The sequence below is a fragment of the Zootoca vivipara genome, chromosome 12, assembly GCF_965207765.1.
Source record: "Zootoca vivipara chromosome 12, rZooViv2.hap1.1, whole genome shotgun sequence".
Lineage (NCBI taxonomy): Eukaryota > Metazoa > Chordata > Lepidosauria > Squamata > Lacertidae > Zootoca > Zootoca vivipara.
This window is the reverse complement of record NC_142595.1, coordinates 49,045,053-49,064,512: the sequence shown is the minus strand read 5'-3', so window position 1 is coordinate 49,064,512 and position 19,460 is coordinate 49,045,053. Positions and strand designations below refer to the sequence as shown.

General features: G+C 42.7%; 2 protein-coding genes and 1 non-coding gene across 7 annotated transcripts in view; 2 read left to right on the top strand and 1 right to left on the bottom strand.

The window, feature by feature from the left end:
* Window positions 1-5,276: 5,276 nt before the first annotated feature.
* LOC118094262 (histone H2B 7-like) lies at window positions 5,277-5,725 on the bottom strand. The gene has a single exon (XM_035134465.3). The coding sequence runs from the start codon at window positions 5,709-5,711 to the stop codon at window positions 5,331-5,333; it is 381 nt and encodes a 126-aa protein (XP_034990356.1). The 5' UTR covers window positions 5,712-5,725; the 3' UTR covers window positions 5,277-5,330.
* A 769-nt stretch (window positions 5,726-6,494) lies between these two features.
* On the top strand, window positions 6,495-6,567 carry TRNAR-ACG (transfer RNA arginine (anticodon ACG)). The gene has a single exon. It is a non-coding gene; the product is annotated as a tRNA-Arg (tRNA).
* A 2,432-nt stretch (window positions 6,568-8,999) lies between these two features.
* LOC132593066 (Fc receptor-like protein 5) overlaps window positions 9,000-19,460 on the top strand; it is a 31,693-nt gene continuing 21,232 nt past the window's right edge. The window contains exons 1-3 of one of the 5 annotated variants that reach the window (XM_088655034.1): window positions 9,009-9,413; window positions 9,516-9,554; window positions 17,409-17,705. In XM_088655034.1, the coding sequence (XP_088511160.1) occupies window positions 9,389-9,413; window positions 9,516-9,554; window positions 17,409-17,705 (361 nt within the window). In that variant the 5' untranslated portion in view covers window positions 9,009-9,388. Of the gene's footprint in view, window positions 9,555-11,218; window positions 11,871-16,081; window positions 16,121-17,408; window positions 17,706-19,460 lie in introns of those variants that run through there. The other 4 variants (XM_088655033.1, XM_088655036.1, XM_088655032.1 and 1 more) reach the window with 4 other exon arrangements.

Below are 19,460 nucleotides of genomic sequence, written 5' to 3'. Positions count from 1 at the left end.
CTTTTCTCGCGAGGAAGCCTATTCAGCATAATGGAATTTCCCTTAAAAAAAGGGATAACTTGGCAGCTATGAAACTCAACAAGAGAAAAAAATTCACCGTCTTTCAACTTTATCAACTTAAATTACTGTAAATCAAATCAACTCAATACGAGGTATTAGAAATAAACCCAAGATTTTACCGTGGGGCACTGTCCCTTCATGTAGCGTACTCTCCCAATTTTTCCCAATTCTGATGGAACTTATTATTATTAGTATACCCTCTAATAGAATTGGTCAGGTTATCCAGATCTAAATAGCTAAGTAGCTTCTCTTGCCATTCCAAAATATTGGGTATTTCTTTCTTCTTCCAATAGGATGCAATCAGAGTTCTTGCAGCTGTTACGGCGTACAAGAACAATGTCGCATCCTGTTTTTTTATTATGTTGTCCCCAATAGATTTCCCCCAATTTTATATTATATTATCCCCAATAGAAAAGATTCAGAGTTTTTCTTTATATTATATTTGAGTATTTTTTTATTTCTTCAACTACCTGATTCCAAAAATTCTTTATTTCCCCGCAGTGCCACCAACGCCTCCATAAATGTCCCCGTTCCCCCTGACATGTCCAACATAAATTGTCCTTGGTCTTATACATTTTGTGAATTTTTACAGGGGTTAGGTGCCATCTATAAAACATTTTAATCGTATTCTCCCTAATTCCCTCCGAGGCTGTAAAATTCTAGGTTTGTTTCCATAATCGTTCCCACTGATCCATTTGTATATTTCCCCCCATATCTATGGCCCATTTTGTCACCGTCTTTTTCACCATCTCATCTTTGGTCTCCCATATTCGAGTAGCGTATTGTACATTTTAGAAATTATTTTATTTTCAAGCTGTATTTTCAAGCTGTATTCAAGCTGTTTTTCCCCAATAAAGAAGGTTCCTCCAAAAATCCTTGTCTTTATGTTCATTAAATTTACTATAAAAATTTGGTGATACTGAATCCATCCAGTGAAATGGTGTCTTAATTTGTCATATTCCTTTAATTTAAATGTCCCATCTTTTTCTTCTAATAAATCTTTATAATTCCCCCAAATTTTCTCTGAATTTATCTTCTTTACTGTAATTATTTCTATGGGTGACGCCCATCTGGGAGCTTTGGGGTCTAGCTGTCTCTTCCAGATCTTCAAGAGAGATCGTTTAATAACATGGTTGTTAAATCCTTTTTGTGCTTTCACCTTGTCTTCTACCAGATAGGGAAGCAGAACCTTGTTTTGAAGGCCAAACTAATATCAGTGTACTGGAAGAAGCAAAGATCACCAGTGTGAAAGTAATGATTCTTCAACATCAACTTATTTGGACTGGTCATGTTTGGATGCTTAATTATCGTATTCCAAAGCAACAACTCTATTCTGTACTTAAAAATGGAAAGTGAAATGCTGGTGGTCACCAAAAGAGGTTTAAAGGCTCAAAGAAATCTTTTAACAATGTAGTATAAACACTGACAACCGGGAAACACTAGCGCTCCAGTTGGAGAACAGCCTATACCAGTGATGGGCAACCTTTTGAGCTTGGCGTGTCAAAATTCGCCAAAAAAACCGAGCATAACTTGGGTGGTGTGTCACTTCGAGAAAAAAACAATGATTTTACGATATTTATAGTTTAAATAACAAAAATGTATAATTGTAATATATAACTGTATTTAATAAACCAAAAACTAATTATTTAACAAAACAAAATAAAAAAAACCCTATTTATCACAAAGCGCCCAGAGTTGTTGAGCTTTTTGGGGGGAGCTGCTGACCAAAGTTTTGGAGGTTTTTTGGGGGGGTGCAGAAGTTGCTTTGCTTTTTGGGGGGGGGGTAGAGAACAGAAATAAATGACGAATAATACCTTCGCTGGAACTAACACACAGCACCGACATAGTCTGCCAAAGCGCCAAAAAACCAGCACAGAATGGGTTAAAAAAGAATGCTGTTACACCCAATCATAGTCTGCCAAAGCGCTAGAAAAAAAGCACAGAAAGGGTTAAAAACCAATCTCTGGCTACCAGCAACAAGAACAACAAAAAAGGATCCGGGTTTTAACAGTGGAGACAAGCTCTAGCAGAGACAAGCTGTAGGAGGAGTGGGAGAACAAATGGGGGGGGGGACACAACAACAACAGCATGAATGGGCCGGTTGGGCGCGTGCCAGCAGTGAGGGCTCTGCGTGTCACGTCTGACACGCGTGTCATAGGTTCGCCATCACTGGCCTATACCAAAGGTGTCAAGGACTTTGAAGACACTCAAACTCAGGAAGAAAGGGAGAAAGGAGCTAAGAGGAAGGCATGTTTGGCAAACCCTCACTGTGATCAACTCCCACCCAGAAACCTATGTCCCCACTGTGGAAGGATGTGTGGATCCAGAAATTGGCCTCCACAGTCACTTATGGACTCACTGTTAAAACCATGTTTATGGAAGGCAACCTTACTCAGCCACGAGTGATTGGCAAAGACAATGACTCCTAGGTAAATAGGAATCAGAACTGCAGCTGTGGCCTATCTTCAAGTTACACATTGACCGATAACATATTTGGAGGCTATTGCAGGAGAGAACTGGGGGAATCTCAAGCGGAAAAGTAGTTCGAACCCCAGATAGAAAGACACTCACTTAAAAAAAAGTCACTAAAGTCACCTGGGAATATTTCTTTTATTGAAAAGGTTGCAAAGGAACACAACTACATTCCAAGATTTTACTATTCAGATTCAATACAATAAAGAAACGGATATATTCTGAAGCTGCAGCATTTTGCTGGATGAAAGAATGGTTTATGCTTGATAATACTGATGTTTTAGATTTGGAAGGTTTTGACAATGCATTTGGTTGGCATGCTCATTTATGGTATGATAAGGTCAAAGTTCATAGAGGCTTTAAATGCCATATTATAAGGAAATCACTGTTTAATGTTTGGGCCAGATATAAAGATCTTTTAGAAAGGAAAACACCCAGGTGGATTTCACCCTTAGAGGCAAAATTTAACAAAAAATTGAACATGGAAGCCAAATGGTTGACATACAAAGATATCTTGATAGAAGAAAATGATCAGATGAAGTTGAAATCGTATGACCAGATGAAAAACCAATTGAGTGATTGGTTGCAATACCATCAGATTAATGAAATGTATAAAATGGACAAAAAAATTGGTTTTCAATCCGAAAAATCAAAGTTGGAAACAGAATTAATAGAACCAAAAATTAAAAATCTTTCAAGAATGTATAATATATTGTTGGAATGGCATACTAAAGATGAACAAACAAAATCAGTAATGATTGAAAGGGCAAAAGATATAGGACATAATATTATGATGGAAGATTGGGAAAGGTTATGGAAGAGTAATATGAAATTTACTGCTTGCAATGTGTTAAAAGAAAACTTGTATAAGATGATGTATAGATGGTATCTTACGCCAGTCAAACTTGCGAAGATATATCATAAAAAGGATAATAAATGTTGGAAATGTAAAGAATCGGAAGGGACCTTTTGCCATATGTGGTGGACTTGTCCCCAAGTAAAGAGCTTCTGGGACAAGATTTATAATGAGTTGAAGAAAGTGTTTAAAAACACGTTTGCTAAGAAACCAGAAGCTTTTTTACTTGGAATCACAAGGAAAGGATTGCCAAAGAAATATGTTACTTTTTTTCTGTATGCCACAGCAGCAGCTAGAATTGTATTAGCAAGAAATTGGAAATCTGAAGATTTACCTACTGTGGACGACTGGCAGATGAAGCTGATAGAATTTATGGAAATGTCTGAACTGACTGGGAGAATCTGTGACCGGGGAGAGGAGACGGTGGAAGGAGATTTGAAGAAATTCAAGATTTATTTGGAAAAGAAATATCAGATTAAAAATGGACAATAAGGGAAGTGGAAGTACAAAGAGGCTAAAGAAGCAATTAGATATAGTAAGGAGGAAATAAGATTAATTGTAAAATAATTATCAAGAGTTCTAGATCCAAATGATACTTTGAAATATTATTTATAAGAATAAGACTTATAATGAGTATTTTAGAAGAAATGATTTAAGAAATAGAGAGTGCTATATTAGTTACAAATAGAAACATGGAAGGGGGGAAGGAGGAAGTCGATAGAGTAAGAAAATATATTGGAGCATTATATTGTTAAGGAAACTAAAGCTTGATGAGATGTTTGCTCGAATGTGAATAAGTATTTGTTTTTCTATGTTCTCTTTTTGTTTTTTCTATTTTGTTTTTTTGCTTTTTGCTTTTTCTGTTATATTTCTTTGTATCAGTTATAAAACCACTAAAAATATATTAAAAAAAGAAAAGAAACAGATTCCGTTTCTAGTCTCACAGATCAGAAATCAGAATCAATATACAAAGTGCCAAGTGCGGGGAGCAAGCGACCAGGCAACAATTTTGAGAGAAGTACAGTCATACCTCGGTTTAAGCACTCCTCGGTTTGAGTATTTTCAGTTTAAGTACTCCGCAGACTTGTCTGGAACAGATTAATCCACTTTCCATTACTTTCAATGGGAAAGTTCGCTTCAGGTTAAGTACGGACTTCCGGAACATATTACACTCATACCTTGGGTTAAGTACGCTTCAGGTTGAGTATTCCGTGGACCCGTCTGGAACAGATTAGTCCACTTTCCATTACTTTCTATGGGAAAGTTCACTTCAGGTTAAGTACGCTTCAGGTTAAGTACGCTTCAGGTTAAGTACAGACTTCCGGAACCAATTGTGTTTGTAAACCAAGGTACCACTGTATAAAACGGGGAAGTGATAGGACTTGGTAATTCTTAATGAATGTTTGCTCAATGTGCCTCAAGGGGGAAAATAAGCTGTAGGTTCTATTGAGATTTGAACTCAAAATGCTGGAATCCAAAGTCCAGAGTGCTAACCATTACACCATAATCACATAAAACATTATCAGAAAGGGCACAAAAGAAAATGGGTTAATCAATGAATCTTCAGCTAGTCAATGTTTATGCTTATGAGCACGGCTAGTGCTAGGTTTGACTTACCAGTTATTACAACAGAACAATGTTCAGTCTCCCCCCAAAAAGTAACTTTACCTTTTCCTGTACTGGATTGGTAAACAGTTCTTAACACAGCAATGAAACCCCCAACCCCACCCCACCCACCTTAAATTTTTGTTACTTTTGAAAGTGGTGGACCGATTGTAGGAGATATTCTGGGGACAACTTGGAAGCCCAAGGAAACAGAACTCAGTAGTAAAAGGTAAAGGGACCCCTGGCCGTTAGGTCCAGTGATTTCCAGTCTTTTAAAATAATTTGTGTGGCTCTTAAAAGAGCCTTTTGGTTTTAGTGGAGTGGTTGTTTTCCAAGTTTACTTGGAGCTGGTGTATTTGGTGACAGCCTTGGTGCCCTCCGACACAGCATGCTTGGCCAACTCTCCAGGCAGCAGCAGGCGCACAGCAGTCTGGATCTCCCGGGAAGTGATAGTGGATCGCTTGTTGTAATGGGCCAGGCGGGAAGACTCCGCAGCGATGCGCTCGAAGATATCGCTGACGAAGGAATTCATGATGCTCATGGCCTTGGAGGAGATCCCCGTGTCCGGGTGGACCTGCTTGAGGACCTTATAGACATAGATGGAGTAGCTCTCCTTCCTGCTCTTCTTGCGCTTCTTGTCGCCCTTCTTCTGGGTCTTGGTGATGGCCTTCTTCGACCCTTTCTTAGGCACGGGAACGGACTTCGCTGGCTCAGGCATCTCGAAAAGTTTCCAGTAACCGCCGAGAGAGAAATGAAGCGCTCTTCGCAGCCGCTTGTATTTATACAAGTCTTAATGCTAATTAGCACCTCAAATCCTCAAATTCCTATTGGCCGGGAATGTAGTATGCAAATAGCAGTGGAAGCGTTTGTTTGTCATTGGATAACCAAACCTCGTTCTCTTTCGCGCTAACGCGAGTCCATTTCCTATTGGTTAAATCGAGAGTTCGCTCTCATTGGTTCAGTTTCCACCGCCATCCAATCAGAAGTGCCCGTTACAAGAGTGCCGAGAAACGAAGTGGGCAAATGACAAGCCGCGCTGGAATTTTGAAGCTTTGTTCGCGGCTTATGGGATTCGCATTGGGCGTCGCTTGACCGCGATGAGTGTTTAGGATGATGGAAGGGATCTCAGAGGACCGACCAGTATCCCTGCTTTGATTCCTTTTCGGATTGTTGTTGTTTAGTCGTTTAGTCGTGTCCGACTCTTCGTGACCCCATGGACCCCTTTTCGGATTAGATGCATGCAAATCTGGCACTGAGCTCTTTTGAGCCTGCCGTTTGCTTTCCGCTGCTGCATTAGATCGTGGTGAACAGGAAAAGAATCAAGCACCTTCCGCTATTTGCCTTTATAGGCTGGGAAAGGGGGAAGACAAACACATTTGGAGGCTGTTCTGCGCCTCTTTGTCTCCTAGTTCTCCCAGCCGCGCAGTTGTGGGAAATCACGATGCTGTGGGAAATCAGCTCTTGTCTTCAGCCAAACCAGCCACAAGTAACACGCGTCCAAGGGCCAGTGGCGCAATGGATAACGCGTCTGACTACGGATCAGAAGATTCTAGGTTCGACTCCTGGCTGGCTCGGAAAGGGCAACTTTTGGGGGGAAGAGGACGTTTTTTACCCCCCCCCCCCACACACGTTCAATCTCCGATGGCATCTGCAGGTCGAAGCTCCTTGAGCCAGTCTGTGAGCTAAAGGGGCCAGTGGTCTGACTCGGTATAATAAGGCAATTCCTCAACCTTGGGCCTCCAGCTGTTTTGGGACTACAACTCCCATCATCCCCAGCCACTGGTCCTGCTAGCTCAGGATGATGGGAGTTGTAGTCCCAAAACAGCTGGAGGCCCAAGGTTGAGGAACACATGTCCGACTCTTCGTGACCCCATAGACCATAGCAATAAGGCAATTACCAATTACCAAGCAGGAGCTGGTTTAGCTTGATGGGGCATCTGCAATGGAGGAGGATTCTCTTACCAAGTGTCTCTTCTTGGGCTTTCAGTTTCTGCTCTGCTGGTGCTTCCCACGAGGGTCCTCTGGTTGCCCACTCTGAGGAGAGGATGCTGAGCTAGGAGAGGCCACTTTGGCCCGATCAACTTATAAAGTTTGCATGACCCCTTTCTGAGCCGGCAGCCTGCACCTCCTGCATCCTTCCTCTTTCTCACCTCCAGCCCCAGTCGCCTGCTCTGTCATTTTGTAAAGCGCTTTGGTTAACAGGTGAAAGCACAGCAAGGACGGATGTGGTGAGCTCTGCTCTTTATTCCTGTCTGTGGCAGCTTTGTGGACAGGCAGAATGTTGATGCAGGCCAGTACCTAGGTCCCTGGCAAGGAACTGTTGTTATTAGATCATAATTTAATAATCCAGTTTATTATTTAATTTTTATTTATTTATACCCCGCCCATCTGGCTGGGTATCCCCAGCCACTCTGGGCGGCTTCCAACAAAATATTAAAATACAATGGTCTGATAAACATTAAAAGCTTCCCAAAACAGGGCTGCCTTCAGATGTCTTCTAAAAGTCTGGTAGATAATTTAATAATTTCCCTAAACAGGGCTGCCTTCAGATGTCTTCTAAAAGTCTGGTAGATAATTTAATAATCCAATTTTTATCTGCTTTTCTATTACAGTTTCCCGGCCTTTATGTTGTATGTTTGTTTTGACGATATTGTTTTGATGGTGTACACACCAATAAGCGTTGCACTGTGCTGTGCTCTTGAATTTGCAGGGGTGGGGGGCTGATGCTTTCTCATGCCCCTCTCCCCATTGTTGCATCTGGTTACTTTGAAAATCACATAATTGTAGAGTTGGGAGGGATCCTGAGGACCATCTAGTCCAACCCCTTGCAAAGCAGCTGTCCCGTATGGGAATCAAACTTGCAACCTTGGCATGATCAGCACCATGCTCCAACCAACCCAGGCTGAACTGAGCTTGAACACAGATAAAAACAAGCGATGGCATTGTCACTATGTGTTTAGCGGCTCCTTGATGGGGCTGAATAAAGCTTATGGTCTATAGGCTGAGTTCTGCACCGAGCTCAGGGTGCATGTCATAGAACCATAGAATTGTAGAGTTGGAAGAGACCACAAGGGCCATCCAGTCCAACCCCCTGCCGAGCAGGAAACACCATCAAAGCATTCCTGACAGTTGGCTGTCAAAGCTCTGCTTAAAGACCTCCAAAGAAGGAGACTCCACCACACTCCTTGGTAGCAAATTCCACTGCCGAACAGCTCTTACTGTCAGGAAGTTATTCCTAATGTTCAGGTGGAATCTTCTTTCTTGTAGTTTGAATCCATTGCTCTGTGTCCGCTTCTCTGGAGCAGCAGAAAACAACCTTTCTCCCTCCTCTATATGACATCCTTTTATATATTAGAACATGGCTATCATATCACCCTTTAACCTTCTCTTCTCCAGGCTAAACATACCCAGCTCCCTAAGCCGTTCCTCATAAGGCATCATTTCCAGGCCTTTGACCATTTTGGTTGCCCTCTTCTGGACACGTTCCAGCTTGTCAGTATCCTTCTTGAACTGTGGTGCCCAGAACTGGACACAGTACTCCAGGTGAGGTCTGACCAGAGCAGAATACAGTGGTACTATTACTTCCCTAGATCTAGATGCTATACTCCTATTGATGCAGCCCAGAATTGCATTGGAAATGTCATTGAAATTCTGCACAATATTGATCCAGAGCAAAACTCTGACGTATAGTTAGCAGAGCAAAAATTGTAAACAGGTTGCAGGATTCCCAAAAAGTAGACCAAAGGCAATTAATATTCCATCCAGCAGAGAACTTAACTGAAGAGGCAAATGAGCATAATGGTCACAAATCCAATTCATTCAGGATTGGCACCATCCATAAGAAATCCAGTTACAGCAGACTTTAACTTACAATAACTTATTATAAGACTATTATAAGACTAAAACACTATATTATAACAACTTATTATAAGACTTATTATAAGACTAAAACACTATATATAGAACACCACACCAGAAGAAAGAGAGATAGAGTGAAACCCAGGCTCCTTCTGGCCTTATTATTATAGTCTGCATGACCTTGACAGAAGAAATAAATAAGGGAACCCGTTTAAGTCAGCTGTACTCAGCTTCTCAGGAGGAACAACTCGAACATCATGAACCTTCGCCTTGTTTCTTTCACACAGAGAAAAGCTCCCGGAACCCTCTCGAATGAAGCAGAATAGGGAAGATCTCTACACATCAAATCAACACTGTCTGTACCAAGAAATGCAAACTGACAATGTGCTGGAGGGAAGGGTGTGATGTTGCGGTTCCTGTCTTCGGTGTTTGTTTCAGCAGCACTAATTTGTCGCCTCTCTTGAGAGAGAGAAAGCAGGGCAAGGAGGGAGTTGGGTCCCCCAGCCGTGTGTGATCTTTGACGGACACTGGCTGAGCATGAAGTCTGCCGCTTTGGTGACAGGTTGGTGACCTCTCTGCCCACCTCAGATGGGGGAGAAACTAAATTTCTGTCTCACCTTCACACCATTTCTCATTGCGTTTCTCCTTTGCTCTGCGCTTCCAGCCTGTCTCCAGATCCTTCTTGCGAGATCAGCCCACGCAGGTAAAGTTGACTTCCATTCTTGTTTGATTTCAGTCACTTTTTTACTGGTATTAAAAAAAAAATGCTTCCCCACACCACACCACCCCCGGTTACAAAATTATACCCAGACGAATAATTCGACGTGACATGGCTAACAAAGAATGGGTCACTAGGAGGGGTAAAATACTAGACATATTATTTTTCAGTACACAATAATCTGGTGGTTACTGTAAACTAGTACAATGAATTCTTCAAGAAATCAACTTGAACGAGCTAATGAGTTGTGCTTGCTTATCTGCACCATACTGCAATATATGTTGTATTTCTCATCCATGTGTTGTTGGTCATATGTATATTGAATAAAATAACACCATGCAATGTAAAAATTATACTGTTTCTTTCTCTCCTCTTCCGTTTTTGCGACAGCTTCTCCGTTACAGCTGTTTGTCAGACTGCGTTACACCGGTGATCAATATTCATTAATTGCAAGTTTCTCCAAGTTCTGACTATTACCATTCCGGGGGCTGTGTTATCAATTCCTTCTTCATTGGTCCAAATCTGAAGTATATAAATTAAGTGGTCAGTGGGGTTGTCGGAGATGCTATCTGAGAGATCTCTTTAAAAACTTCTTTCCAAAGTGGTTCTATTTGTGGACATTTCTACCACGTATGTTGGTATGCGCCTATAATTTGGCACCCTCTGCAACATAATGGAGAGCTGTCGGGCTGTAAGGTAGGCACCTCAGTGTTAAATACCATCCATGCACAATTTTTAGAGAAATTTCCTCCGGAGCTACATTTTAGTGAATACGAGGCTCTGCTGCTCTCCTCCTGACCTGGTTTTCCAATGTAGATCTTTTTCTCCCCTTGTTCCCCAGGTTGATTTTCCCTCATCCCTTCTTCCCTCGCTGGGGTGGGGGGGCACTTTATGGTTCCATTCAGGTGCCACAATTGTCTGGGGCCAGCATACATTGGCTCCCAGTACGTTTCCGAGCACAATTCAAAGTGTTGGTGCTGACCTTTAAAGCCCTAAACGGCCTCGGTCCAGTATACCTGAAGGAGCGTCTCCACCCCCATCGTTCTGCCCGGACACTGAGATCCAGCACCGAGGGCCTTCTGACGGTTCCCTCGTTGCGAGAAGCCAAGTTGCAGGGAACCAGGCAGAGGGCCTTCTCGGTGGTGGCGCCTGCCCTGTAGAACGCCCTCCCAACAGATGTCAAAGAGGAAAACAACTACCAGACTTTTAGGAGACTCCCTGGTGCTCGAGTTCCCACTCTGCTGATCCCTGCTGGTCTCTTCTTCCCCCAAAAGGGGTGTTCGCTTGGCCACTGTAGGAAGAAGAAGCTGGACTAGAAGCCACATTGGCCAGATCAGCAGGTCTCTTCTAACATTTTGTTGTTGTTGTTTATTCTTTTAGCCATGTCCGACTCTTTGTGACCCCACGGACCAGAGCACGCCAGGCACTCCTGTCTTGCACCGCCTCCCGCAGTTTGGTCAGACTCATGTTTGTAGCTTCGAGAACACTGTCCAACCATCTTGTCCTCTGTCGTCCCCATCTCCTTGTGCCCTCAATCTTTCCCAACATCAGGGTCTTTCCCAAGGATTCTTCTCTTCTCATGAGGTGGCCAAAGTATTGGAGCCTCGGCTTCAGGATCTGTCCTTCCAGGGAGCACTCAGGGCTGATTTCCTTCAGAATGGATAGGTTTGATCTTCTTGCAGTCCATGGGACTCTCAAGAGTCTCCTCCAGCACCATAATTCAAAAGCATCAATTCTTTGGCGATCAGCCTTCTTTATGGTCCAGCTCTCACTTCCATACATCGCTACTGGGAAAACCATAGCTTTAACTATACGGACCTTTGTAGGCAAGGTGATGTCTCTGCTTTTTAAGATGCTTCTAACATTTACAAGGCCCCTTTTCGAGTCGACCGCCTGTGATCGCTGCGTCCTTCCGCTTTCTCATTTCTAACCTCATTCTACCACCTTCTCGAGCGTTTTGGTTACAAAGGAGGCTGAGCATAGGCGCTGCAAGGAGAGATGTGGTGAGCTGGATGGAACACCAGCTCTTCCAGCCAGCAGCTTTGGGTGCCCTCAAGGCCTGTGAGCTGAGCTTTGTGCTGCGCTGGGGGCCCAGGCGCAATGCTCTGTGGTGGCTGGGAGGAAAGGAGGCGACGACGGTTCAGTTCCTGCTCTCGCCTTTGCGTTTGACAGTCTGGTAGAGACAGGGAGGGACAGCTCATCCTCTCTTTGAAAGCAGAGAGACAGCGGTGGAGCAGAGGACCCAGCCATTGGCCTTCGAGGGACGCTGGCCGAGCATGAAATTTGCTGCTTTGATAACAGGTTTGGGGCCTCTCTCTTGTTATAGACAAAATCGGGGGGGGGGGTTGTGAGTGCCTGGAGGCGGTTGGAGGATGGGTGGCGGCTAACAGATTGAGGTTGAATCCTGACAAGACAGAAGTACTGTTTGTGGGGGACAGGAGGTGGACAGGTGTGGAGGACTCCCTGGTCCTGAATGGGATAACTGTGCCCCTGAAGGACCAGGTGTGCAGCCTGGGAGTCATTCTGGACTCACAGCTGTCCATGGAGGCACAGGTTAATTCTGTGTCCAGGGCGGCTGTCTACCAGCTCCATCTGGTACGCAGGCTGAGACCCTACCTGCCTGCAGACTGTCTCGCCAGAGTGGTGCATGCTCTAGTTATCTCCCGCTTGGACTACTGCAATGCGCTCCACGTGGGGCTACCTTTGAAGGTGACCCGGAAACTACAACTAATCCAGAATGCGGCAGCTAGACGTAACTGGGAGCGGCCGCCGAGACCACATAACACCGGTCTTGAAAGATCTACATTGGCTCCCAGTACATTTCCGAGCACAGTTCAAAGTGTTGGTGCTGACCTTGAAAGCCCTAAACGGCCTCAAAGGCCCAGTATACCTGAAGGAGCGTCTCCACCCCCATCGTTCTGCCCGGACACTGAGGTCCAGCGCTGAGGGCCTTCTGGCGGTTCCCTCACTACGAGAAGCCAAGTTACAGGGAACCAGGCAGAGGGCCTTCTCGGTGGTGCCGCCTGCCCTGTGGAACGCCCTCCCATCAGATGTCAAAGAGAAAAACAGCTACCAGATTTTTAGAAGACATCTGAAGGCAGCCCTGCTTAGGGAGGCTTTTAATGTTTAATTGTTTTATTTCATTTTTCTGTTGTAAGCCGCCCAGAGTGGCTGGGGAAACCCAGCCAGATGGGCAGGGTAGAAATAATAAATTATTATTAAATTATTATTATTATTATTTTGCTGGCTTACTCACCAAATTCGCCTAAGCCAGGCATCCCCAAACTGCGGCCCTCCAGATGTTTTGGCCTACAACTCCCATGATCCCTAGCTAACAGGACCAGTAGTCAGGGATGATGGGAATTGTAGTTCAAAACATCTGGAGGGCCGAAGTTTGGGGATGCCTGGCCTAAGCCCATGATCGGTCAGAGATGAATGGATGGAGTCAAGTCCTCGGTAACCAAAAACTCAGACTCATCTTACAACTGACAGGCTTGGACTCAGCCACACTGGCAAAGAGACCCAAGCGTGGGAGGACCACGGATTCCAGCCACCCACCCTGAAGTAAGACGTCAAACGCAAGGGGAAATCCGAGCCTGGGTGCTCATTCCTGTCAATCTGACACCGAGGAAACTGAGCTCTACCCACTTTTCTGATTTCCAGGTCAGCTGCCCCAAGTCTGCTCTAACCACTAGGCAGCCTTGATATTCTTTCTTCTTTGGCGATCACTCGTCACCGAGTAAGATTGTCTTCCATAAACATGGTTTTAACAATGAGTTGGTAAGTGATTGTGGAGGCCAGTTCTGGACCCACACGTCCTTCCACAGTGCGGACATGGGTTTCTGGGCGGGAGTTGATCACGGTGTGGATTTGCCAAGCATGCCTTCCTCTTAGCGCGTTTCTCCCTTGCGCCCTGAGTTTGAGCATCTTCAAAGCCCATGACACCTTTGGTAAAGGCTGCTCTCCAACTGGAGCGCTCGCAGGCCAAGTGTTTCCCAATTGTTGCTGTTTTAATTTGTTTTAATTTGCCTTGAGGCAGTCTTTAAACCTCTTTTGTTGACCGCCAGCATTACGCTTTCCATTTTTAAGTTCAGGTAGCAAGGGACCCGGCTCTATTTCTGAAATATACTCGGAGTCTGCTGCATTCTGGATCCGATTGTTCTAGGATTCAGCTCAGTACGTAACAATTTCAAATAATTCTCTGTCCTGTTTTGGGTTCAAAACGGGCGTTCAAAAAAGCAATGAGGCCTGCTCTTTAAACTGTTAGGAAGGTTGCTGAGGGTTTTCTTGGTGTAACCGTGAAGAAGGGAGGGAGAGGGACTTTGAGTCACCCACAACCTAGTAGCGGAGGAAAGCAAACGGGAACCGGGTGGAACCAAGGAAAGATCCATAAGGCATGTTCTTGTTGTTTAGAAGAATGGGAACTTAAGTTGACAGAATATGCACAACTCGCAGACTTAACATATAGAAGAAGAGAACAGAACAAGAAGAACATACGTTTAGAGGAGACTGGAAAATGTTTATTGAATATATGGAGGGAAATTGTGTGTTATGATGTCAGATTGGGAAAAACTGTGGAAGAAGGGTATGAAATTCACGGCATGTACTGTGCTGAAAGAGAATTTAATGAAAATGATGTACAGATGGTATTTGACTCCGGTAAAATTAGCGAAAATGTATCATAAGGTGATAACAAATGCTGGAAATGTAAAGAGGAAGTAGGCTCATTCTATCATATGTGGTGGACATGCCCTAAGATAAAAGGCTTCTGGGAAATGATTTATAATGAAATGAAAAAGATATACAAAAATACATTTTTGAAAAAACCAGAGGCCTTTTTACTTGGAATAGTGGGGGAAGAAATTCCCAAAAAAGATGTTATTTTGTTTATGTATGCCACCACAGCTGCGAGGATTTTAATTGCGAAATATTGGAAAAAAGAGGAATTGCCCTCTCTACAGGAATGGCAAATGAAAATGTTGGACTTTATGGAACTGACAGAATTGACAGGAAGACTCCGAGATCAAGCAGATGAAAGAATGGAGGAAGATTGGAGAAAATTTAAATTATATTTAGGGAATTATTTTTGAGAGTTGAAAGTCTGAACATCTAGGGAAACACAGAAGTTAAGGCAATAGGGAGAAAAGATGAGATTATAAAGCAAGAAAATTGAGATACAAATAAAAGGATGGGATTAAGAAGAATTAAAGAAAATACAGGATGATGAAAATTAAAAGTAATGAAATAGAAACTGTTACAGATGTTTCTAAAATGAAAATCAGATAGAGGGGAGTTGGGGAAGTAAAAGGGACAATGAGTTAAAAGGATGATATAAGATGATGTATGTGTTTTTTTTGTTTGTATTGGTGTGTTTTTGTTTTCTTTTTGGTTTTGCTATATTGATGTTTTTGATGTTTTGTTGATGTTCTTATGTTATAAAAATTTTCAATAAAAAATATTTATTAAAAAAAGAAATTGTGTACACCTGAAAACACTGGCAGCATTAAGATAAATTCAAGTGTAAATAAGTTTTGATGGGTGCAATAATGATATACAGTATACTGAATATACTGAATGGCATAGTTTTTGTAAAATATGCAGGGATTTATGATATGCAAAATGAAGGATACTGACAAGCTGGAACGTGTCCAGAAGAGGGCAACCAAAATGGTCAAAGGCCTGGAAACGATGCCTTATGAGGAGCGGCTTAGGGAGCTGGGTATGTTTAGCCTGGAGAAGAGAAGGTTAAGGGGTGATATGATAGCCATGTTCAAATATATAAAAGGATGTCATATAGAGGAGGGAGAAAGGTTGTTTTCTGCTGCTCCAGAGAAGCGGACACGGAGCAATGGATTCAAACTACAAGAAAGAAGATTCCACCTAAACATTAGAAAGAACTTCCCGACAGTAAGAGCAGTTCAGCAGTGGAATTTGCTCCCAAGGAGTGAGGTGGAGTCTCCCTTCTTTGGAGGTCTTTAAGCAGAGGCTTGACAGGCATATGTCAAGAATGCTTTGATGATGTTTCCTGCTTGGCAGGGGGTTGGACTGGATGGCCCTTGTGGTCTCTTCCAACTCTACGATTCTATGATTCTATGATTATATGATTCTAACCATGGAAAGGGAAGAAGGGAAGTCTCTGATATTTTAAGGATGTGTAAATGAGTATTTTAAATTGTAAAACAGAAAATTTAATACAAATCATATATAGAAGAAGAAGAAGAGTTTGGATTTGATATCCCACTTTATCACTACCCGAAGGAGTCTCAAAGCGGCTAACAATCTCCTTTCCCTTCCTCCCCCACAACAAACACTCTGTGAGGTGGGTGGGGCTGAGAGACTTCAGAGAAGTGTGACTAGCCCAAGGTCACCCAGCAGCTGCATGTGGAGGAGCGGAGACACGAACCCGGTTCCCCAGATTACGAGTCTACCGCTCTTAACCACTACACCACACTGGCTCACCCTCTCTATCGTACCATTTCTCACGACATCTTTGCTTTGCACTTCACTTCCAGCCTGTCTGCGGATCCTCCTTTGGAGCTCAGTTCATGCAGGTGACGTTGGTTTTCATTCTCGTTTAATTGTTACTGATTTTAGTCTGCAGTTCCGATGAAATTTGGGGGTGTATATTGTATATGATTATATTCACAGCTCTTGTTCACCTGACAGCAGCAAAAGGCAGAAATCCAGCAGGTCAAAGATCCCACAATGGGAGATTTATTTATTTTTTTACTTACATAAAATATAAAACCACAAAATATATAATCAAAACCACAACCCAATAACCCCCTGCCCCCCAAACCCCACATTTTCAAAGGGCATAGGATGTCTGCTTGCCTTCTATAGTTTTATAATTACCGGCTACCTGTAAAATTTTCAAATACTTAAGTATTGTCATGTACCTTGAATACTAATCCAAAAGTATTCAATGTGGTGATAAGGAAGGTATCACCTGTTCGATTTTCGTTGTTGCTGAGTGTGTCGAACCAAATGTTCCAGAAGGCTGGCAAATGCCATTTTGGTCTTCAAGAAAACCCCAAAACTAAATGGTAGGCGTTGCAAGAATGAACACATATGTGTTTATATTCATTTGCTGCGATAATAATAATAATAATAATAATAATAATAATAATAATAATAATTTATTTCTGCCCCACCCATCTGGCTGGGTTTCCCCAGCCACTCTAGGCGGCTTCCAACAAAAGATTAAAAACACATTAAAACAGTCAGCAAAATCTTCCCTAAACAGGGCTGCCTTCAGATGTCTTCTAAATGTTATATAGTTGTTTATTTCTTTGACATTTGATGGGAGGGCGTTCCATAGGGTGGGTGCCACTACCGAGAAGGCCCTCTGCCTGGTTCCCTGTAACTTGGCTTCTCGTAGCGAGGGAACCGCCAGAAGGCCCTCGGAGCTGGACCTCAGTGTCCGGGCAGAACGATGGGGGTGGAGACGCTCCTTCAGGTATACTGGACCGAGGCCGTTTAGGGCTTTCAAGGTCAGCACCAACACTTTGAATTGTGCCCGGAAACGTACTGGGAGCCAATGTAGGTCTTTCAGGACCAGTGTTATGTGGTCCCGGTGGCTGCTCCCAGTCCCCAGTCTGGCTGCTGCATTCTGGATTAGTTCTAGTTTCTGGGTCCCCTTCAAAGGTTCTAGTTTCTGGGTCCCCTTCAAAGGTAGCCCCACATAGTCCAACTGCATAATAATAAAGGGTCCCCAAATAAGATGCGCTCTTTATTCTGTGCTCCTTCGCTTTGCTTCTCAGAGCATCTTTGCCCTCTGGGTTTCATGCATTTATTTCCTGACTGGCTGGGTTTCCTCTCCTTCTCTGTGATCTCCAGGGACCCCACCTGCAGCAATTCTTTCCTTGGACCCCCAGCACCACATCTACATCAGAGATGAAAAAGTTATTCTCACTTGTTTGGCTCCAGATAGTCTGAAGGTGGCAGGATACACGTTCTTCAAACAACAGCAAGATCAGACCTTGAAGGAGTTGCCCAATAGTAGGATGGGGCCTTATGAGATGTTCCGTGTCAATGAAGGTACTGTTGGGAGTTACAGCTGTGTGTACTGGATCATGCTCTCAAGACGGGAAATCTTTTCTCCACACAGCAACCTTGTCTTTGTAGCCATGGCAGGTGAGCATCTCTGCATTTGACTGTTTGACATTGTCTTGTTAATTCGCAACACAAAAGAGAGAGGGATACTGTTTCCTGAAAGAAGGATTTCATTCATATATATACAGTGGTACCTCTACTTACGAATAACTCTACTTACGAATGGAGCTCCGTCCGCCATCTTGGACGCGGTTTAGATAGGATTTTTTCTACTTACGAATTTTTAGATAGGGTTGCTTCTACTTACAAATTTTTTTCTCCCAATGCATTCCTATGGGATTCGACTTGCAATTTTTTTCGACTTACAAATGTGTGTTCGGAACGCATTAAATTCGTAAGTAGAGGTACCACTGTATATGAATATATATATATATATATATATATATATATATATATATATATATATATGGTTTTTCATATTACAATTTTACAGTCACATCCAACATAGAGACAAGATTCCAAAGAATCTCTCCAGGGCTTCCTCCTCCCTTTCTGTTAATCCTATTGTTAATCATTTCCTCCTGCATCTTTTATGATAATCCAAATCTTTTACCTCACCATTAATCTACAAGTGTCGTTCCAATCCTACTAATAATTTTAACTGTTTACAATGGTTTTTAAGATAAATTATAATTTCCCCCCGTTTCTTATTAAAATTTTGGTCTTCCTGATTTCTGATTCTTCCGGTCATTTTCTCATAATCCACCACCTTGATCTGCCATTCTTCTCTAGTAGGGACTTTATCTTCTTTCCATCTCTGGGCTGATAACATCCACACAGCTGTTCTCACATACATAGTCTTTTCTGCTCCCTTCGGATTTTGGCACCTAGAATTCCTAAAAGGAAGGTTTTGGGGTTGTTGTTTTTTTTAAAAAAAGGTTATTTTAAACTTTTTTTCCTCAACTCATTGTATATCATTTCCCAAAATCCTTTTACTACCCTAGATTTCCACCACATATGATAAAAGGTGCCCTGAAAGAAGGATTTCAGACTGCCTGGAAGGTTTATAAGGTGATAAGGAAAGGATCAACAGTGGTTTACTGAATGCAATTTCCTTCAGAATAAACATAGTGTGGGAACTTGCTTGTATGAATGCTCCTTGTTTTTTGTTTTTTTAAAAATATATTTATTGGTTTTGCAATATAAAACATGCACCACAAAAAACCCACACAGAATACACACAAAGACAAATTACAAACACTACAATAAAAAAATATCAAAACATTCTTCTATCAAAAATTCTATCTTTGTCTACAGGTAGGTAGCCGTGTTGGTCTGGATCGAAGTAAAATAAAAAAATTCCTTCAGTAGCACCTTAAAGACCAACTAAGTTTTTATTTTGGTATGAGCTTTCGTGTGCATGCACACTTCTTCAGATACAGTGAAATGGAAGTTTCCAGGCACTTATGTAGAGAAGGGGTGGGGAGGGGTGGGGAGGGGGAGGGGGGATCACTCAGAAGGGTGGTGGAAATGGGTGATTGACTGACTGATAGCTGTTGATGACCGCAAACGACTGCAAATGGTTTTGCATGAAAAAGCAAGGGTTGAGATGGCTGAAGATCGCTTATCATGTATAATGAGATAAGAACCCGATATCTCTGTTCAAACCAGGTCCCTCCATGGTTTTGAGCTTGGTGATAAGTTGCAATTCAGCAACTTCTCTTTCCAGTCTATTTCTGAAATTCTTTTGTAGTAAGACAGCTACTTTGAGATCTTGTATAGAATGTCCTGGGAGATTGAAGTGTTCTCCTACTGGTTTTTCTGTCTTCTGGTTCC